General features: G+C 62.3%; 1 protein-coding gene across 3 annotated transcripts; it reads right to left on the minus strand.

Moving 5' to 3' along the window:
• Positions 1-1,835: 1,835 nt before the first annotated feature.
• Positions 1,836-20,524, minus strand: SBK1 (SH3 domain binding kinase 1). 3 transcript variants are annotated; one of them, XM_054080994.1, is made up of 5 exons: positions 12,318-12,433; positions 9,324-10,004; positions 4,815-5,017; positions 4,519-4,721; positions 1,836-3,990 (listed from the first exon to the last, which is right to left on the minus strand). In XM_054080994.1, the coding sequence occupies exons 3-5, from the start codon at positions 5,008-5,010 to the stop codon at positions 3,208-3,210; spliced, it is 1,182 nt and encodes a 393-aa protein (XP_053936969.1). In that variant the 5' UTR covers positions 5,011-5,017; positions 9,324-10,004; positions 12,318-12,433; the 3' UTR covers positions 1,836-3,207. The 3 variants fall into 3 exon arrangements, with proteins under 3 accessions (XP_053936969.1, XP_053936967.1, XP_053936968.1); XM_054080992.1 differs by lacking the exons at positions 9,324-10,004; positions 12,318-12,433 and adding an exon at positions 19,787-20,524; XM_054080993.1 differs by lacking the exon at positions 9,324-10,004 and having other exon boundaries at positions 12,318-12,444.
• Positions 20,525-21,733: the final 1,209 nt, after the last annotated feature.

The raw sequence follows: 21,733 nt of genomic DNA on the forward strand, positions 1-21,733 counted from the left end.
ATCATTCTCAGTTATTTTTACTCTCAGCCTCCGGTATTTAAACCGGGGCTGCGGTGGCTCACTTAGCATCTCCAAGGGAAAAGGGGCAAAATTGAGCTCCAGAAACCCAGGGCTGGGTGAAATCCCAGGCTTTGCTGAGTGTCATGGGCAGGAGCTCCTGGCCTTCCCGCTCGGCAGCTCAGGAAGGATCTGGTTTTATGGGACCGCAGTGGGGCTGGATGAGCTGCACCCATCCAGCATCCGCCACTGATGCCGCTTTCATGCCTGGCGCCTTGTGTCTCTTCCCTCCGGCATCACAGCCGGCTCAAGGATCTGTACAAATCCTAGAGTTATTTTCCTTTAGAGCAGCACTCGTGCTGCTCATCCATCGCTCAGGGACTGTCTAAGGTCAGCAGCCGCCTTCCTGACCGGACCCAGGGGCAAATTCGGAGGGGAGGTGGGTGGGCGGTGGCTTTGCCAGGCGGGCGCTTCTGCCCGGGGTTTGGGGTCTGAAGGTCTCACCTGGAGACAAGCAGCCCCTGTGCTCCCGGTGCTGAGGGGCTCTCAGCATCTCCGACCTTGCCGGGATAAAATTAGCCGTTTCACTTTGAATTAAAGACAGTTGAGCTGAAAGCAACCCGAGCGCTTCATTTCAAAGACGTCAAATGGCAGCGTTTCCTTTTTTGTCTGCGCTCGGGGAGGGGAGGGTCCTTCCAGCCAGTGCCTGGTGACAATGACATTGATTTCCCAGACCTTTTGGTGTGGCCAAATCTGTATTTATAGCTGGAGGAAGAAAAAAAAAAAAAATAACCCACACATCACGTGTCAAAGAAATGCGTTCCCTGCCCTGATGGGAAGGGAAAGGAGATGAAAGCCTTCGCTGCTGGAGTCGGCAGCTGAACAGGGCTGGCAGCGGGGCTGGAGATGCACTGGAGGAGCTGCTGCATCTCCCTGGGGTCAATCGCAGCCGTGCCCTCTGCTCCGGGCTGGGGACACTGAGCCCTCTCGGGATGGGGGTCCAAAGCAGGGAGCAAGCAGGATTTCTGCTCCCAAAGGATCCCATCCCCTCGGCATCCCCTGCAGCCCATGATCTCTGGGATGGGCGCTGCCTTCATCTCCCCTTCCCTGCCTTCTCCTCCTCCACGTTCTCCCCCAGCCTGTTCTCATTTCCCCAAGAAGACTTTAATGAAATCTGCCCTTAATTAAATCCACATTCATTTGCATAATTACCAGGAAATTGAAATTAGCCTGCGGATGTGGCTGGAATACATTTGGCGTCGAGCGGCTCTGTCTGTTTGGGGTTGGGGGGTGCTGCATGGCGGGGTCCCCCCACCCAGGGGGTCCCCCCCCCCTTTCCACCTGACCTGGGGTGGCCATGACCGTGGGGTTTGGGGGATGGGGTGGAAGTGGGGGCACAGGGAGCCCCGAGCCCACGTTGGGGCGCAGGCAGGCAGTGCCCCCCGCCCCCCGCAGCTGCACGAGCACCATCGCAGCTGCTTTATTTAATAAAAAGCCTTCACTGCCATTGAGATTTTTTTTGTTGTTGCTTTTATATCTATGTATTTTGTCATTTTTTATGGTTTTCATTGGGTTTTTTTTTTTTTTGTTTTTTCCTTTTTAACAGTGACAAACTGAGGTAACGTCTGTGACACTACAGCCTCTCCTACGGGAAGAAGGTCCGAAACCCGACAACCGAGGGAACTGGAAATAAAAACCAGAAAACCTACTGACACAGCGACCTCAACGGGAACAGAACTCACACCGAGCACCCCACCGTGGGACAGACCGCCCGATGGGGACAACCGAGCCCTCCCGGGGGGTGGCTGGAACCTCTTATCTACATTATTGCACGAAAGATCGAGGACATCGAGGGATCTAAGGCAAAAAGGAGAAAAAACGGCGCCTAGCGTCTCTACGTAGGGGCAATGCTACTTCTACACCCGGCCCTGGGCCCTGGCAGAGGTGGGGACGTGGGGACGGGGGCAGCGGCGGTGGCAGGGGGGTCCGGCCGGGCGCCCCCCGGCTGTGTAAACTGCTGCTGAATAGCGTTATAGCCCTTTGTGCGGGAGTTGGGGGGCCGGAGGGGACCAGGGGGACCCCACGGCACCCACCCATGGGAGAGAAGCCCAAACCGTGCCAGGGCTTGGGTGCTGCCACCTCGGGGTGCCCCGCAGCCTCCCCACGCCGGGGAGCCCCCAGAGCCAGGACCCCCTCACCCCCCGACCTGGTCACTGAGTGGCCACTGGGCCACCAGCAGCTCCTGCCACCCCCTGAGCCGGGGGGGTTTGCCCCCTGCCAGCCCCCAGGGAGGGAAACAGGGATTTGGGGAAGAGGTGACAGTGAGGAGCGGTGATGGGGATCCTCGGGAGGCCGCGTAAAGCCCCCTCCCCTGCTCGCCGGGTCCTGGCCTGGAGATGTGCCCCCACCACCACCTTTGCCATCCCCTGGGTACAAAAGGCCTGCAGAGGGGACAAGGGGACACCACCACGGCAGAGCCAGCCTGTCCCCGAGCATCCAGCCCGCCGTCAGCCGGCACCGTGGCCCGGAGGGGACCAGTGCCCCTGTGCCCGGGGCTGGCGCGGGGCAGGGCAGGGGCTGCCAGCGGCTGTGGCCACCATGCACGACAACACACAGACAGAGACACTTGCTACATCGATGGCTGCCGGCACCTCCCGCGGCACGGAGGCAGCCGGGGATGCCGGGGTGTTGGCTCCCCATCACCGACCCAACACCCGCCTCCCCTCCCGGTCCTCGCCAGAGCGGCAGGAACTGCTGGGAGGGGGTGAGTCGCCCCAACCTCCCCGAAGGCCTCCTCCACGCCGCGGGGTCATCGGCCTTCCCTCGCCCCACGCGAGGGGGAGAGCAGGTGGGGGCTGCCACCCCAGCAATGACCCCCACCCCCAGCCCCCCGCACTCGGACACCCTCGTGCCACCGTGGTGGGAGCCTTGGCAGGGGCAGCACCGCAGCCGCAGGCACCAACGTCCTCGCCGGCAGCGCGCGGTGCCCTTGGCCGGGGCTCCCCCAGGCAGGGCAGGGGGCTCAGCATCCTCCGTGCTACGGAGCACAGCCGGTTTTGTCCTTTTCCTCTTCATTTGTTGTTTCTTTTTTTGCTTTGGGAGACCCAGAGCCCGGTCCCAGCTCATGCCACCACTATGAGCATCCCCCCAATCCCTGTCCTCGGGGTGGGGGGCCGGGACGTGCGGCCACCGTGTGCCACCCCAGCGCCGTCACACGCAGATCTCTATTGCTGTGGCCAGGACCATCTGCCCTTTGCCTTTGTCCTGCCGTCCGTCTGTCCTGCTCGCTGTCCCCGGGGCAGCCGCGCTCGCCTCGGAGCCACGCGCTCCGCTCCCTTCGGTCAGGACGGTCCTCTTGAGTGGGGCGGGCGTGCAGGACCCGGCTGCCTCGTGGCGATGGCCACCGGCCGGGAGCTTGTCCCCGGCGTGCTTGCGGGAGCGGTAGGAAGGTCGCCGACGCACCTCGGCCATCAGGTCGCACTTGATGAAGTAGAAGACCTCCTTGACGGGACAACGCTTCTCGGGGTCGAGGGCCAGCAGGCGCTGGAACATGCGCAGGGCACTGTCCGTGAAGCGGCGCCACTGCGAGGGCAGCCCCGCCAGCCGCCCCTTCTGCCACCGCACAAACTCCTCGAAGAAGGCGTCGGAAGCCGCCGCCGCCTCCCAAGGGAAGTTCCCGGTGAGGACGCAGAAGATGAGCACCCCAAAAGCCCAGACGTCGATGCTGGTGTCCACAGCGAAGCCCTCCGCCCGGCCGGCTTGGCAGACCTCGGGTGCCGTGTAGGGGATGGTGCCGCTGATGCGCTTGACCCGGCAGCCCACCTTGCGGGTCATGCCGAAGTCGGCCAGTTTGACGCGGCGGCAGTCGCGGTCGAAGAGCAGGACGTTCTCCGGTTTGATGTCCCGGTGCACCAGGCTCTTGCTGTGCATGTAGTCGAGGGCCAGGCCCAGCTGCTGCACGCAGCGCTTCACCAGCTCCTCGGGGAGCCCCACCTGCGGGGACACGGCGTCAGCCACCCAAAACCGAACCCCATGGTGATCCCACCCCCCTCAGGGATTGCCATCTCCGTATGTCCATTACACATCTACTGGGGTCACGGCTGCTTTTATCTGGGGTGATGTCTGCAGCAGGGAGATGGGTGGTGGGTCCCAGGCCATCCCTGGAGAAAGGGGTGATGGGTCTTGGGCCACTTCAGCAATAGTTGATGGGTCCCAGGCCACTCCAGGAGAAAGCAGTGATGGGTCTCAGGCCACCCCAGGGATGGTTGATGGGTCCCGGGCCATGCCAGGAGAAAGGGGTGATGGGTCTCAGGCCACCCAGGGGATGAGTGATGGGTCTTGGGCCACCACAGGAATGGGTGATGGGTCTCAGGCTTGCTTTTAGGTGCATGTAGTCAGGGCTGCACATGGGCCCCCTCCCACATGGCCACTGAAGCACAGCAGCAGCTTTGCTCAGCACCGTGGGGAGACTAAGCCCCCACACCCCAAAAAGGCTCCCACGGGAGGGACGGGGGCTTGCACCTGCGGTGGGATGATGTCGAAGAGGTCCCCGCCAGGGGCGTACTCCTGAGCGAAGACGTAGCAGTCCTCGGTCTCGAAGACCACATCAAAGACCTTGATGATGAAGGGGCTGGAGGAGAGCGTGTTGGTGATGCTGAACTCCCGCAGGAAGTTCTTTAGCTTCGTCTTGTTCTTGTTGACAAACTTCAGGGCCATCTTGGTGCCTGTGGTGGGCAGGGGATAGGAGTGAGCCCAGGGCACGTCCCAATCGTGCTCCCAGCACAGCCACATCCCCCACGCCCCCCAGCTCCCCTCACCTGTGCTTTTGTGGGACACCAGGTCCACCTTGCCATAGGTGCCCTTGCCGAGCTCGCGGATGAGGTCGTAGTGCTTGCTGATGTCGGTGCCCGAGAGGGTGCGGATGGCCAGGGACTGCATATCCTCAGTGATGAGGGGCACCCCGCAGCAGGCCAGCTTGCGCGACGGCTCTTGCTCAATGGAACCCGCACTCATGGCTGCGCTGCAAGGCAGAGGCGCGTCACTGCTTTTGGTGGGTGCTGCAAAGCCACTGCGCCCCATCCCATCCCATCCTGTCCCATCCTCGGGGCTGGGAGCACTCGGCTGCTCAGGGCGGTGCTGAGCAGCACCCACCGGTTGCCACCCCTCTGTCCCCAAGGGTCACCACTCCAGAGGCTCTGGAGAGGATGCTCCGGCCTCCACGGGGGCTGAGCCGCGTGGAACAGAGCTGGGGTGCAGCAGCCCCCGCGCCGCCAATGGGGGAGATGAATCGGGGCACAGCAGAGCCAGGAAGGCAGCGATATGGGGACTCAGACACGTGCACACACGGTTCCTTGGCTCTGGTATGTTCACAGCCACCGTGTCCCCCTCACCCTCCTGCTTTGCCAGAGCCTCATCTCCGAGCCGGAGATGCGCCAGAGCAGGGCCAGAGCCACAGGCACTGACCAGGATGTGATGGCTCTGAGCAAACCCTTCCACCATAAGCTTCTGACCACCCACAAGGACCAACTCATGGGTTGATCCTACGGGGGAGTAGGACACTCCGCTTCAGAGCCCAACAAGCACCACATGGCCAACATTCAACACCAATGTTCCTCGTTCCCAACAAACCGGTGGCAGTTCTTCTTCACCCTGGCCATCCCCACAACAGGAGCTGAGCTTGGATTCTCCCACCACCCCAGCATCTCCCTGAAGCCTTCAGGGTGCTGCATCGCCCTCCATCACCCCCAAGCACGTCGACCCAGTGCCCTGCCAAGCTGCCGCAGAGCCGGTCCCGAGCACAGCCACGGGCTAGTGGCCACCTCGGCGGAGAATTCCGGCTGCTTTGGGCTTCGTAGCAGCTTGACAAAAATCATGGGGCAGCACTGAACGGGCACGGGTTTATATTTAGACTTGTAACGCAGTGCCTCACCGGGGCGGAGGAGGGAAACCCTGCTGGATTGCACTTGCCTCCAGGACCAACGGCACCCAGGGGTCCCATTGGAGCCCCACGAAGCACCTCCATCACCCCAGGGTCAGGATCCTTCCCAACAAGGCTGATCTCCAACCTCTCCCTTCTTTCTTTCCCCCTCAGCGCAGCCTCTCATCCCAAAGCAGAGCTCAGCTTCTTATCTTATTATAATATTTTTTGCTTCCTGGGAAGTTGGGCAAAAAATAGAAAAGGAACTTCAACATCATGATGTTCCAAAAATGTAACGGCTTGACTCATAAGAACTCCAAAGCAGCTCATCTCCAGCGTGTTTTATTGGCCTCCTGGAAGAGGAGCACCATTTCAGCGTCTGGGTGCTGGAGGTGGAGGTGGCTCAGCGCAGTAGCTCGATGGATGCACGATAAAAACAGCTCCCAGCATCCTGCAAGAAGGATTCTGTCTACACTTGAATTTACAATCATGCTCGTCAATGTCTCTTAATTAACTGGTGTTGAAATGTAATTATTCAAGTTGAGGCTTAAGGAAAGAATCCTGCTGGTGGGATGGGAGAGAGGAGGTGAAGGACAAGCGGCTGCTTTAAAGAGCTCTCTAAGTCAAGGACAGTTTGTTTTTTTCCCTTGGATAAACCTGTTGGGTTTTCCAGCAGCTCCTTTCCAACCTGCAGGCAAAAAAAACGCCCAGGAGAACTGGGCATCCCACCATGCCAAGATCCCTGCCTGCTGCCCGCCTGGCTTTCGGAGCCACCCCAGGGCTGCGGCTGCTGCGCTCACGGTGCTTTATGGCACAGGCGAAGCTGCTGCGGTGTGGGTCAGCGAGGCAGATGCCGGGACACTGCCGGGATCCGCCCGTGATGCCTCCATTACTTGGTGCGATGCAGCCATTCCCAGGGAAAACCAGTGATGGTGGGCAAAGCATCAGCGCAGCGAGGCCACAAAAAGCAGAGATGCAGAAGTTTTCATTAAAAATTGAAATGCTTTTGCAAACACATCGGGTTTGACGTAAGCAGCAAAGCAGGGCAGCAGCAGGGAGAGGGAGCCAGGGCTCGTTTCCAGCTGGTTTTGCCCGCTCACGGGGACAAGGGAACAAGGGGACACGGGGCAGGGGGTGCCAATGTGGCAGGCGATGCTGGCAGCCTGGCATGGCCGGGGTCGGGGTCCCGTGTCCTTGGCTGCCCTCTGTACCCACGCCAGCCACGCCGACGCAGCCGCTGTGCAGCTGCGTGCCAGATCAGCTCAAACCAGAGTAGAAATGGGGCCTTTTCCCAGGACACCGACTCCTCTCCCACCTCCATGGCACAGCCCAAAGCACTTGGAGAGGAGCGAGCGACGCGTCTGAAGAAAAACAAAACCTCCCTCCCGGCACATGGTTCCCCAGCCGAGTTGTTTAAGGTGTTCTTGAAGGCAAACAATGCAACATCCGCACGGCACGAGACCCCGGGCGATAGCAAAGGGGCAGCAAAGATGCTGCCAAGCGGCACCAGGGCCTCGCTGCTCACCACAGGCGGTTTGTGCCGTCATCTCCACATCCTGAACCATTTCTCCTACTATTCAGACTAAAATTGTTCTCTGTTTAAGCTTCAGAACCATTTATCTCATTGAATGAGGAGGATAATCCACCCACCTCTTCCTTGCTCCCTGGCAGGTATTTATAGGCAGCCACTCGTCTCCCGGCGGCAGCTGCTCCTCTCCCCAAACCTCCATCCCCAACGCCGCAGAGCAGCTCCCGGGAGGACAGCATCCCATATCCAGGGCCCAGCATCCCACCGGGGCTGGCATTGTCATCCTGCTCACCCAGCAACGCTGCTGCCTGCGAGGGGATGCTTTCCCCTGCTCCGCATCCCGCTCCGCTGCACACCCAGCCCTGGGCTCCTCGGCTTTGCCAATAAGTAATTGCAAACTCATTAAGAGCTCATTGAGAGGAGCAGAGGCTGCCCAGGAGAGCTGCCTCGGGCAGCGGGCAGAGGAGGCTGCTGGAGCAGCGGATGCTTGGAAATTAAGAGAGGAAGGGGGGTAAAAATAACCCTCTTGTCACATCAGAGACCCAACAGGTCAGGAAAACAAACCGGTTATTGAGTGGGGTCAAAGAAAACAGGTTTGGGGCTGAGCCCAGCGCAGGGGTCTCTACAGCGAGGAGGCATGGAAGGCTGGTGAGGGGCCAGGACTCGCACCGTAGGCTGCTCTGGGGCAAGGAATTGGGAAGACGAAGGGAAAATGCACACAGGGCAGGGGTAGGGACCCTGCAAGACCCTGAATTCTCTTTAGGGAGGGAAGGAATGAGAAATACCCAGCAGCGGGGCAGGTACAGGCACACACTGCCTTGCTCCTGTGACTGCCCCGGCCACTCCAGGTGTGTTTTGTAGAGCTTTGATTTCCCCTTATCCCATCTCGCGACTCTCTCTACAATAGCAGCGTGTTCATTAATTATGGCATAATTGGCATTAGTTATCAGTGGGTAACACCCCTACTCCACAGCCCAGGGCACCTTTTGGGACGGGGTCACTCCTGCATCCCAACCAGCTCCCAAACCTCCCTGATTTTCACCAAACCACCCACTGAGCCGGTAAAGTCACTTCCAAGCGCTCCATGCTCCCAGTCCTCCACCTCCCGCCCTGTCCCAGTGCTGCCGGGGCGAGGAGCTGAGGCGGTGCCTTGGCTGTGCCCTGCACCCAGCCGCTGCCTCCCAGCGCCCTGCTCCATTTCCAGCATCTTTTCCTGCCTGACCCCATTCTGGGGACATCCTCTCATTTCCTCCATGCCGCTGGGACCCGCGCAGCGCTCGTTCTTAGCTACGCTTCCCGAGGACAGCGGCACGGGGAGCGCTCACAAAGGCACCTTCACCTAATGAGGACGATGTCTCTGCGGGCGCAGGGGGAGGATGGGCATCTCGGGGATGGCAGAGCCACATGTACCCCCTGTGTCCAGAGATGGGGGCTGCCTGCAGGCAGCGATGCCCTCCGACCGGGCCAGACGCTGCCTCCCACCCACCAAAACCTGCATGGGAGAAGGTCCCTTTGCCCACACGCGACCCCAGGGCCGTCCAGAGCCTCTCAAGACAAGCCGAGTGTGTCCGGGAGGCGGCTGGTCGCGCATGGCACAGAGAAACTGTATTTTGGGAGCAGCCCCTCTGCCAGCATCCAGCACCCAGGGGGAGCAGCCACCCAAAGAGGTGATGGATAGGGCACATCTCCATGGCCTCTCGCCGGCTCTGTGTGGTGGGAAGGTGTTGGGAAACGCTCAAGTGCCGCTTGCAGCACGAGCCTCAACCAGCACCAAACCTCTGCAGAAGAGCCCGCAGCAGCCGTGCCTTCCCAGTGCTCCCAGTCTGGGACATTTCTCCGCGTGACAGCACTGAATTCCCAGTTATCCAGAGTTTCTCATACCAGCTCCTTGCTCAGACTGGACCACACTGACCGGCACCAGGATCAGCTTCGGCAAAGCCAACGAACACACAGAAACACGCAGGCTCCCAGTTGGTAGGAGCTGCTCTCCCAGTAGGGATATCTCATCTGCAGGAGGTCAGACCCATCCGTAGCATTCCCTGCAGCAGGAACCATCTCCCATCCTGGCTGTGATCCTGTGATGAGCTTCTTCAGCCTTGAAGATTCAGGTTTCACAGGCAAATTTGGAAAGAGCAAATGAAGCAGTGCCTGGGATCTCTCCTCGTGCAGCTCTCGCGGTCCTCCTGAGGGATGCGTGGCAGCCACTCCCCATGGAGCCACCGCTCTCCTCTCCTGCCGCCCTCCTCTGTGCCCTCCACACTCTTCTCCTAGCAGGATTTTCTCTGCCCTTGTCCACACCACGCTGGCTCCGTCCATCGGCCCCTGAAGACAGGACCTTGGCCGCCTTTCAGCGCTTCAGCTTCTCAAGATTTTTCCTGACGATGGGGTGGCTCCGTTAGGACCTCAGCTCCTCCAGCCTGCAGCTCCTCCCGCCTTTGCCGCGCCTCGCCGCCGGCACCGGGGATTTATGATTACTTCATTGTTTGATTGGTTTCATCAGCCTGTCATCATCTCCCTCCCAAAACTCTTCCACCAGCGCCGGCACCACCGCACGGTTGGGATCTGCAAAGACAAATGCCCCGAGCGGCACCTGCCCATCGCCGGTCCCCGCGGGCAGGGACGCGGGTACCTCAGTCCCTCTCGCTCCTGGGGACATGGGGCGTGTCACCCTGCTGCGGAAATGAGCCCTGTCTCCTCTCCAAGGGGCTCCGTGGCCTTCACAGCCCACCTGCAGCCCCCCACCCTGGGCATACCCCAACGGCACCCACCTTGGCGCTCTCCGAGCGGGATGCTCCCACCTCTGCCCTGCGTCACCCCCCAGCACCCGGGAGCACCCGGCTCACGGCCACGGTCACACCAAGATCCGGGTGGATCAGCTCAGCACACAGGCGCCTCAGCACCCTCCTCCCTCAGCATTCCGAGGATGGAACGGAAACACTCGTCTCACCGGTTCATGGCAAGAGTCAGGTGGACCAGGAGCTCAACTCAAAGGCACCTCAGCACCCTCCTCCCACAGCATCCCGAGCAGGGAACGGAAACACCCGGCTCACAACCATAGTCACGCCAAGATCCAGGTGGATCAGCTCAGCACATGGGCACCTCGGCACCCTTTTTGCTCAGCATCCTGAGCAGGGAACAGAAACACCCATCTCACAACCATGGTCACACCAAGATCTGGGCGGATCAGCTTGGTACGCAGGCACCTCGGCACCCTCCTTCCTCAGCATCCCGAGCAGGGAACGGAAACACCCGTCCCACTGGGTCACGCCAAGAGCCAGGGAGACCAGGAGCTCGATACGCAGGCCCCTCAGCACCCTCCTTCCTCGGCATCCCAGGCAAGGAATGGAAACACTCGGCTCACAGCCACAATCACGCCAAGATCTGGGCGGATCAGCTCGGCACACGGGCACCTCGGAGCCCTCCTGGCCGGTGACACCCTGACGCCCAATCCAGCGCAGAGGGGTGCCGAGCCTGGAATGCCTGATCCCCTGCGCAGCTCGCCGGTCCTGGGGATGCTGCACGGCTCCCGCCTGGCATCGCCTGCCCGTGGCCACAGCGAGGCCGGACAGAGAGGAAAGTGGGTCACGCTCCCCCTTCCTGAACCACAGCCGGGGAGAGGCTGGCAAGGGCTGGAGGCCGAATCCTGTGCCCGCACCACGCTGGTGGTGAGGGGAGACGAGGGCAGATGATGAGTGGAGATGCCCTGAGCCGCCCTCTCGCCTGCTCTCCCCTCCCTGCTCCCCTTCCCCTGCCTCCAGCTGCTTCCCATCCCAACGCATCCTTCCAGACCCCCCAAAATCCAGCGGGACTCCTTTTTCCCTCGCAAACTGCCCCGGCTCCAGCTCCTCTCCGGCACAAATTCCTGTCCAAGTGTGGCTCCCACCTCCGGCACCGAGTTTGTCCCCGCAGCCCGGGGAGGACCCTGAGCATCACCCGGTGCCCCCCCTCCTTACTCGGGGAGCGGCCGGTGGAGGGACCCGGCCCCGAGACAGCACCAGCATCACCCGGTGACCCCCCTCACCCCCAGCACGGCTCTGGGGGTGACCCTGATCGCCGGGGCAGCACCAGCATCACCCAGTGCCCCCAAACCCCTCAACGGCGGAGCAGTGGGAGGACGGACCCGGCCCCGGGGGGGACCTGGAGCCGCCGGGGCAGCACCAGCATCACCCGGTGACCCCCCTTCACCCCTGCGGTGGCTCCAAGGGGGGACCGTGAACCCCGGGGCAGCACCAGCATCACCCGATGACCCCCCCTCACCCCGGGGATGCTCGGAGGGAGGAGACCCCGAGCCTCGAGACAGCACGGGCATCGCCCAGCGACCCCCATCTTACCCCTGAGGAGGCTCCGGGGGGGGACCTCGACCCCCGGGACAGCCCCAGCATCGCCCGGTGCCCCCCCTTCACCCTCGGGGAGGCTCCGAGTGGGACTCTGAACCCCAGAGCAGCCCCAGAATCACGCGGTGACCCCCCCCTCACCCCTATCACGGCTTCGGGGGGGACCCCGAGCCCCGAGCCAGCACGGACATCGCCCGGTGACGCCCCCCTCGCGGCTCAGGAGGGGACCCCTCACCCCCGGGGCAGCACCGGCATCACCCGGTAATATCCCCCTCTCCACCGGGGAGCGATGGGAGGAGGTACCCACGCCCGGCGGGGGCACCCTGAGCCCCCGGGGCAGCCCCAGCGCCACCCGCTGCCCCTCCTTGGCCTCCGGTGCCCCCCCCGCCTCCCCCGTCCCCGCCGCAGCCCCGGTTGCACCGCGCCGGTTCTCCCGGCAGGCGGGGGGAGCAGACAAAGGGCGGCCCCGGCACAAAGGCGATGCCGGTACCGGGGCGGGCGGCGCCCCGCCGAGCCCCCCACCCCCCGTCCCCATCCTTACCGGTGGGGCTGGCCGCGCCCCGGGCTCGGCGGCAGAGGAGCGGGGCTCATCCCGCGGCGCCGCCGCCGCCTGGAGCGGGGGGAGCCGCACCGGGAGGGTCCCGCGCCCCGCCCCGAGCCCCGCCCCGCCCGGCCCCGCCCGGCCCCGGCGGCAGCGGCGGGGGGGCGTTATCCCGGGGAGGGAGGGGTGCGGAGGGGTCCCCATCCCGTTATCCCCGGAGATGGAGGGGATGCGGAGAGGTCCCCATCCCGTTATCCCCGCGGAGGGAGAGGGTGCGGAGGGGTCCCCATCTCGTTATCCTCGGGGAGGGACGGGGGGATCTGCTCCCATTATCCCCGGAGCTGCGGAGGGGTCCCCATGCCGTTATTCCCGGAGATGGAGGGGGACGTGGAGTGGTCCTCATCACGTTTCCCCCGGTAGGGAGGGGAGGATCTGCTCCCGTTATCCCCGATGCCGGTGGGGATGCGGGATGGTTCCCATCCCGTTATCCCCGGTGGGGTGGGGGCATCTGCTCCCGTTTTTCCCGGTGCTCCAGAGGATGCGGGGTGATCCCCGTACCAGTCCGCTCCCGAAGGGAGGAGAGGATCTGCTCCCGTTATCCCGAATGCTGAAGAGGATGCGGGGTGGTCCCCATCACTTTATCCTCCGGTAGGGAGGAGGGAATCTGCTCCCTTTATCCCCGGTGCCGGTGGGGATGCGGGGTGGGGTCCCCATCACGCTGTCCCGGGAGAGGGAGGGAATACTGGATGGTCCCCATCCCGTTCCACCCGGTATGGATGGGGGGATCTACTCCCGTTATCCCCGGTGTTGATGGGGGTGTGGGGTGGTCCCCGTCCTGTTATCCCCGGAGCTTGAGGGGTTGCAGAGTGGTCCCCATCACGTTATCCCCGTAGGACGGGGGGGGGATCTGCTCCCGTTACCCCCAGTGCTGGTGGGGGTACGGGGTGGTCTCTGTACCGTTCCCATCGGCCGGTGCCCCATGAGGGTGGATGGGAGGGGGGATCGGTTCCCCGGAGCTGGTGGGGATGAGGGGTGGGGTCCCCATCCCGTTATCCTTGGAGCCTTGGGGAGGGGGGATCCTCTCCTGCTTCCTCCGGAGCTGGAAGGGATGCGGGCGCTGCCCATCCCGTTTCCCCCAAGTAAAGAGGGGGAATTCTGCTCCTGTTATCATAGAATCACCAGGTTGGAAAAGACCTCTTGGATCATCAAGTCCAACCATTCCTATCTGCCACTAAACCATCTCCCTGAGCACCTCGCCTACCTGTCTTTTAAACCCCTCCCATTATCCCTGGCACTGGTGGGGATGTGGGGTGGTCCCCATCCCACCCTCAGCCGGCTCCCCCCGGAGCACCCAGCAGGGGCTGTGACCCCTCGCCCCTTCCCCACCCCAGTCCTCGTTGCGTGCAGCAGAATGAATCACAGACTCGTTTGGTTGGAAAAGATCTTTGAGATCATCGAGTCCAATCGTCCCTGTCCACTACTGACCCAGATCCCTGAGCAGCTTGTCTGCCCGTCTGTTAAATCCAAACAGGACTCCAACGGCTCACGCTTGGAACATCTGGGTTCACCACCATCGTCATCGCACATCAGGAACGTCCTTACACAGGGCCACATCCTGCTCTCGGCAGGTTCCCTGTCTCCTGCTCTCCTGGAGCCTTCCGATACTTTTTCCTTCATCATCACCCATCATGGCACAAGGAGCACCCCAATCACCCCTTCAAAATGCCACTCCTAAACATGTGGCTTCCCGACATGCACCCAGGAACAGCATGAGCATTCGGATGGAGCGGGGAATTCTGAATGAGGCAGATGCTGTGCAGGCTTCCTTTCATCTTCACCAATGTTTGGCAACACATTCATCAAGCGATGCCAGAGCTGGAGATCCCAGGCACCTCCAGGGACAGTGGCAGCTCTCCTGGAGGAAGGCAAGGAGGATCCTTCTCTGAGCATCCAAGGCCACATCCAGCCTTTCCATATTCCTTCCCTGAGCTGGGCTGTTTCAGCCACTGTTCGCTTTCAGGCTGCCCTGGCTCTCAGGTGGGCACTGGGTCCCTTTGCTCCTGCAATGTTGCTTTGAGCTGCTCCCAAGCCATGGGGCTGCCCCGAGCTCCGAGGGGTGATGGGGGCTTGTTCCTATCACCGTGTGGGCCATTCGAGCCAGCTGTGCCGGGAGCGTGGCCATCCTGCTGCCGGGGAGGGCAGGGGAGCCATCGCCACTGACTCACCGGCGGCTCTAATCCTCTCCCAGTTTAGCGCGCAAAGCAATTAGTCTTTTTATGAATGACTCCAAAGCGAGAGGCTGAATCACATTCTGACACTTTGCTTTAATTCAGTGCCAGGCGCTGCTGTGACATTGCCACCCTTCTCCCAGCGGGCAGCTGCGCGGGGCATCGCCGGCCTCGGCTCTGGCCAGCGGGAGAGGTGGCTGTGGCTCGCGAGTGCTCTCCTGTCCCCTCCATCCCCGCTCCGCTCGCTGGTCCTTGCCACAGCACCCAGCACCCGTGGCTCAGATGCTCTGAGCATGGGTCATTCCCACTGGGATGGGAGCATCCGCATGGCACAAGAGGAGAGATTCCATCCCCTGGAGCCCAGCAAGTGAGGCTGGATGGTGATGGATGGGTGCTGAGCTGCTGTGGGGCTGGAGAGGGGTGGTGCAGGGCAGGAGAGCACCTTATGGGCACAGGGAATGGGCACTGTGTGGGCGACGAGGCAGAGCTGGCGCAGTCCCTGTAAGCAGGACATGGGCTGCTGAAAGCCACCACAGCCTTCCTCACACGCTTGGCTCCATCGGCCGCTGGCATGGACTGGCTCCAGCCTCATCCCTTCCCTCAGCACTGACACAAGGCACCCGTCCCCCGGTGTCCCCTGCCTGCCCTTGCCACGCCGGCTCCTGGCTCCCGCAGACTCCTGCTTGCGGCGTTCCGAGCTGTGTGTTCCAAGCTCTCCTTCGGCTCACCCTATTTATAGCTCGGGGCTGTTTCTAGGTCAGGCAAGAGCTGCTGGTGCCAGGGGAGCCCACACGGGGTCCGCGGGGGGCTGCAAGGCCAGTGTCACCTGCCCCACATGTGGCTGGGCTCCCAGTGTCACTGCCCCGGCGCTGTAGGATGGGGCTCTGCCTCAGGTACACAGAGGCTGAGTGGTCGGTGAGGGGCCAGCAGGGCTCCGTGGGCCTCCGTGGGGCTCCATGGGGCTCCATGGGGTTCTGAGGGGCTCCGCAGGGTTCCATGGAGCTCAGCAGGGCTGTGTGAGCATCCGTGGGGTTCTGTGGGCTCCACAGGGCTCTGTCAGGTTCTGTGGGTCTCAAGAGGGCTCAGTGGGGCTTGGTAGGGCTCTGTGGGGCTCCATGAGGCTCACTGGGGCTCGGCAAGGCTTCATGGGGCTCAGCAGGGACACATGAGGCTGAAGAGGGCTCCGTGGGGCTCCATGGGGTTCTGTAGGGATCAGGAGGGCTCCATGGGGCTCGGCAGGGCTCTCTGGTGTTCTGTGGGGCTCAGCAGGGCTCCATAGGGCTGTGGGGCTCCATGAGGCTCCACAGGGCTCAACAGGGCTCCATAGGGCTCTGTGGGGCTCCATGAGGCTCCATGGGGCTCAACAGGGTTCTGTGGGGCTCAGCAGAGCTCCTCTGGGTTCTGTGGGGCTCCATGAGTCTCCCTGAGGCTCTGTGGGACTCAGCAAAGCTCCATCAGATTCCATGGGACTCAGAAGGACTCCTTGGGGTTCCATGTGGCTTTTTTGGGGCTCTGTGGGTCTCCCTGAGGCTCCGTGGGGCCCATCAGGGCTCCGTGGGTCTCCGTGGCTCATTTTGCAGCTGGCAGGCTGCAGCCCGGCCCCCCACTTGCACGTGGGTCACAGATAGGAGAACAGCAACACCCACAGCACCAGTTCGTGTCTGCATCGAGCCCGTGGTCTTCAAAGCACTTGGAGAATATTAATCACTAATTAAGATTTGGGAGATGAAAGGAACTGGATCAAAAGTGTTTCTCACCTGGCTCCATCCCAACCCATGCCACGAGCCCAAGAATGCCCTCAGGATTGCTGCTCGGGAAGGGAACATCCCAAGGGATGCACTAGGACAGGACGGGCAGCTGGGAAACGACCCGAAAAGCCCAAAATATTCCTGGTGAACCCAGTGTCCTCCAAGGTCGGCAAGAAGGTCGCTGGTTCCTTCAACACCGCTTGGTTGCCCTGGTGGGGTGGGAGCTGAGGGGAGCATGCGGGTCGGTTTCCACTCATGCCATGAGCTGAACCCTGCCTGGAGCCTGGCGGGGATGCTGGGAAGGAGCAGGCGGGGAGGGAAGGAGGAAGGGCGACGCGGGAGCGAAGCACGCCGGGAGCCGCTGTGCCGGTGGGGAGGATGCACTCAGCGCAGGGAGCTGCCGGTGGCGTCTCCCAGCTCCTCAACCCCAAACACCCACCAGGCTCTGAACCCTCATGTGGGCAGGATGGCCTTCATCCGGCCTCGCTCAGCCTGGGGGCAGGATCCACACCGGGGCCTGGGGGCCCCGGAGCCCCAGAGCCCTGCTGAGCCCCACAGAGCCCCACGGAGCCTATGGAGCCCCACACAGCCCTGCTGAGCCCCACAGAGCCCCATGGAGTCAATGGATCTCCACACAGCCCTGCTGAGCCCCATGGAGCCCCACACAGCCCTGCTGAGCCCCACAGAGCCCCACGGAGCCTATGGAGCCCCACACAGCCCTGCTGAGCCCCACAGAGCCCCATGGAGTCCCACGGCACCCCATGGAGCCAATGGATCCCCACACAGCCCTGCTGAGCCCCATGGAGCCCTGCTGAGCCCCAGAGAGCCCCAAGGACCCCATGGATCCCCATGGAGCTCTGCTGAGCCCCAGAGAACCCCAAAGACCCCATGGATCCCCATAGAGCCCTGCTGAGCCCCACAGAGCCCTAGAACCTTATGGATCCCAGCACAGCCTGGCTGAGCCCCACAGAGCCCCACAGAGCCCTGAGAGCCCCATGGAGCCCTAGAGAGCCCTGCTGAGCCTTAACCAGGGGGACTTCAGAGTGAAAAGGGACGGGTGGGAGCTGGTTCCTGGACAGGGGCTAAGGACCCCCCACCTTAGTGTTGCTCCGTAGGTTGAAATTCCCAGTGGCTGCACTCAGGGTCAGGGAGGAGACGCAGCCCCGGCGCCGTGGGGCACAACCTGCAGCTCAGCTGTGGAGTGCTGATGTCCCAAGCTGTTGGGGTGCTGCCTCCCTCCCGCAGCTCCCCAAGCCCCGTCTTGTGCTCCTAGGGGGACACAGGGGGGGGGGGGGGGGGCACAGGACCTGCAGCACCAGCTGCCCCTTGCAGGGAGCTTGGACAGGGTGTTTACTCTGGAGCATAAAGATGATTATTCATCTACTGGGCTGAAAGGAAACAGAACGGCTTTCTTTTGCATGGTTTTCTCCTGAAAGGAAGCAGAACGGGTTTCTTCATGGGGAAGGTGGGATTTGGTGGTGTAGCGGGGTCACGGCACCATCCCAATCCCAACCCCCATCCAGATCTGAAGCTGCAGATGCCAGATAAATCCTCGCCCGGAGGCACGGCACAGCTGTGTCCACAGCTCCCACTCACAGCATTGCCCATCCCATCACCAGCTGGGGCCAAACCAGTAAGACCTGAGAGTAGAGAGGGTCTGCTCTGGCATCCCAGCCAGCCCGGCACCGTCCAGCACCATCCGGCACCACACACCCACCGGCCGCCTCCGCTCGCAGCCCGTTCTCCTGGCACCATCTAGCGAGGCTGTGGGGACAGGCACGCTGCCTCGGGCACCCACGTGCGGGGCCCACGCGTCCCTCTGGCACTGGGTGACAGGCCCAGGGATGGCGGTGGGGCGGTGGCAGAGTGGGGAGCGCCCGGTGGGTCCCTCTGCCAGCACCCTCCCACCACTCCCCAAGGGAGCTCACTCCGGAGCTGCTGTGCTGGTGGTGGCGGGTGATGACAGCCCTGTCCCCACACAGCTGTGGCGGACAGGCTGGTGACAACTGGGAGGGTGTTTAGGGGCGAGGACTCCCCCCAGCACAGTTGAAGCAAGAGACCACCTCGTTGCTGTCCCCCTGCACAGGGAGACCCGCTGTCCCTGGCATTGCGGAGGTCCCCACGGCCACCACACACGACCACAGGCCACCACACTGCCACTCTGGCTGCTCCTTTCCCTGGCTGAGAACGCCAAACTCATGCCACCTGTGGCTCAGCACAGACTGGGTGAAGGCTGCAAGATAGGAGCTTTGCTCCCCACTTCCAGGCAGCAGCACCTACACCCAAGACCCCTCTCCCACCCCCTGGTCTTCTGGTACCCCCACATCTCCCCAGTTCCTGGCACCTTCCCAGCCAGCGCAGAGCTTGTGGGCAACGGCTCACGGGAATCAAGGCTCCATAAAACGTGATTTACACCAAAACAAATCCCACGGCTTCCCACACACTCGGGGGAAGGACAGACTGCCTGGGCTGGCACGCACCCACAGCCTGGCCGAAAGCCCTGTGGGACCACCAGCCCAGCGCTGCTGGCAACCCAGACCTCGAACCAGCGCCCGCAGGAGGGTCCCGGCTGCAGCAGTGGGAGCTTTGTCCCGCGAGAGAGGAGCCGGCAGTGGCTCGGTGCCACGGAGGAGCAGTTGGGCATGACATGTGCCAGCGTTCACACCTCGCATCCCTGCCGGCTGCCTGGCTAATTCCGGCACCAACACATTCGCCTTGGCTGCCACTCAGCAGCGTGGATGGGAGAGCAGCTTTTGGGGAAGGGGAAAGGCGAGCACCGGTGCTGCTGCCAGGCCTTGGGGAGACTCGTGGCTCTCCTTGGGGACCCCCCGGCTTTTCTGTGTCCCTGAACCCCAGCCAGCCCCTGCCCCAGGGATGGCAGCAAGACCCTGGGGGCAGAGTCCATCCGGGAACAGCGTTCAGGGGAGCAGGAGTGGGCAGGCTGGCTCCGGGATGCTGTGGATTTGCACACCTCTGCTCCCGTGGGTACACTGGCACCCCTCGGCATGGCACGGGATGCCCACTCTGTGCCCTGGAGAGCTGAACATGCTGCAGACGCACACGTGCGGTGCATGCAGCCTGTCCCGGCACAGCACGGCATGGCACGGCATAGAATCGCAGAATCACTAGGTTGGAAACGACTTTTGAGATCATCAAGCCCAACCATCCCTGTCCACTACTGAAACAGACCCCTGAGCACTTCATCTGCCCGTCTGTTAAACCCCTCCAGGGACGGGGACGCCACCACCTTCCTGGGCAGCCTCTGGCAGTGCCCGAGAACCCTTTTGGTGAAGAAATTTTTCCCGATGTCCAATCTGAACCTGCCCTGACATGGCACAGCACCAGGCCCTGGACTCCTCGGGCCAGGAGAGGATGCGCCTTCTCCAGGGGAAACTTTGGCATGGGCAGGGCAGGCAGCTTTCATGCCAGGCATTGTCCCCTAGCCCGGCTCGGTGCCATGCTCCCATGCTCATCTCAGGCACCCGGCACTGACCTGTGCAGGTGCAGGGGCTGCAACTCCTCTTTCTGGAAGCAGACGAAGCAGAAGGAATCCATCGCTCAGCTCCGGTGGCCGCTGAGCCCGGGTGAAGGGGACCACAGGCCAGGCAGTGCCGGAGAGGTGTTGGCATCTTCCTCCACTCACCAGTGTCGATGGTGGCTGGAGGCTCACGCTCACCCGCCCAGGGCCATGGTGTCGAGGAGCTCTTCAGGCTGCTGGGCTGAGTGGTGGGACCTGGTGCTCACTGCGCAGGGACGCAGCACAGGGCCGTGCCGTGTCCCACGCCGCCCTCGCGCCAGGAACAGCAATGCCCAATGCCACCTTGGCACCCATCACGCAGCCTGGCTGGAGGCAGCACCAGTCCTCAGCGGGTCTGAGCGGTGACCAGGGGCAGCATCACCCAAGCTGAAGGGTCCAGTAGGGCAGGATGAGGTCCTGGCCAAGCCCTGTGGTGCTTCAGAGGATGGAAGAAGCGTCTGCCGCTCTCTGGTGCTTCGTGCCCATGTGGCACCGGACAGTGGCAGGCACAGTGGATGGTGCTCACAGCACTGCTGGGGAAAGTGTCCCCTGTGGTGGAGTCCAGCAGGGTCCAGTAGGGTCCAGCAGGGTCCAGTGGGGTCCAACAGGCTGGTGGCTGGGCTGGGAGCACCACGCATTCGCCAACGAAAGTTGTGTCGTCGGCGAGCTGCGGCTCCGCGAGGTTTGTCTCACCGGCAGAGCAGCCGCTCTCTCTGACAGCTCAACCAGCCTGTGAGTATTAATAGCTCCAGATTCATGCGGTGAGGCTGGGAATTTAACTCCTCAGCTGCCACTGCCAGCCCTGCCCAGGCTCCAGCTGCCCTCTCTCAGCTCCAGGCTGCTGACTCGGGGCTCACTAGCGCGGCAGCTGAGTCCTGGCAAACTCAGTCCACGCACCTCATGTCACTGAGACACCTGTGCTCTGTCCCCTGGCATCCTGTCCTTTCCCCTCGCTGGGCTCTGCGCTGGCCAGGCTCGGCATGGGGCACACGGCACAACCTATTCAGCTTAGCCTGGGTGCCCTGAGCCACCACGGTGGTGGAGAAGTTGGCCTGGGAGCCATTCCTGAGGGCTGCTCCCTGCTGCACAGCCAGGAGCATCATGGTGCTCCAGGAGGGATGGCCCTGTGCCACAGTGGGTGTCCCTGCCCCACAATAGGTTTCCCTGCCCCACGAGTGGCATCTTTGCTCCATGAATGGCATCTTTGCCACACAAGAGATGGTTCTGTGCCATCAGTCCAAGACAGGGGAGCTTTGCCACCAATGTCCAGCTACTCCTGGAGGTCAAGCCAGGCCACCTCGGGGGCAGCATGCTGGACCAGGAGCCTCCTCATCCATATGGCCACATGCCCAGGGCAAGAAGCTCTGAGTCTGCCATTCCCTGTCTGTTGGGACCAGCTCAGGGACCACAGCGGGCATCTCAGGTCCCAAAGACAAAGAGCAGTGCAGTCCCTCGCCCCAGCCCACATCCAACACCCTGGGGCAGAAGCAAAGGCCACGTCCTTGGGAGGCAGCAGCAGAAGGACACGGAGAGGCTCCCCCAGCCTGGCCATGGCGTGCCATGAATTATTCAGCGAGTGGCTCTGCTTGCAGGCATCTGCTCCAGCCACACCCCCGCTAATGGCAAATATCGATGGTTTTTTAATTTCTCAAGGACAGAAAGCTCCCGGCGCTGCTGTTTGTGGGACCTCACTGCAGAGCTGCCCCAGGAGAGAGGGGGAATTGACCTGGAGGGTGGCTTGGCCCAAACTCATTTCCATCATCTTCTTCCGCACATCTAGAAGGGTGCTGGGCTAGGCGGTCCCACACGTGAAGCTGCAAAGTGCCCATGCTTTGGAGCTCTGGTGGAGTTCAGCTGCCCGGCTCTCGTCCCAGTCCAGAATGGGGACTCAGTGGGGACCCCAGCTCCACAGCCAAGTCCTCA

Source organism: Cuculus canorus, chromosome 15 (genome assembly GCF_017976375.1).
Source record: "Cuculus canorus isolate bCucCan1 chromosome 15, bCucCan1.pri, whole genome shotgun sequence".
Classification (NCBI taxonomy): domain Eukaryota; kingdom Metazoa; phylum Chordata; class Aves; order Cuculiformes; family Cuculidae; genus Cuculus; species Cuculus canorus.

Bases quoted from the DNA above. Each gene is read 5' to 3' on its own strand.
- SBK1 (XM_054080992.1), bottom strand. From the start codon at position 19,848: ATGGATTCCTTCTGCTTCGTCTGCTTCCAGAAAGAGGAGTTGCAGCCC. The intron at 5,018-19,786 runs GTCAGTGCCGGG...TCTGCCTTGCAG, and splicing joins CAGCCCCTGCACCTGCACAG to CGCAGCCATGAGTGCGGGTT. The intron at 4,722-4,814 runs GTGAGGGGAGCT...TGCCCACCACAG, and splicing joins GGTGTCCCACAAAAGCACAG to GCACCAAGATGGCCCTGAAG.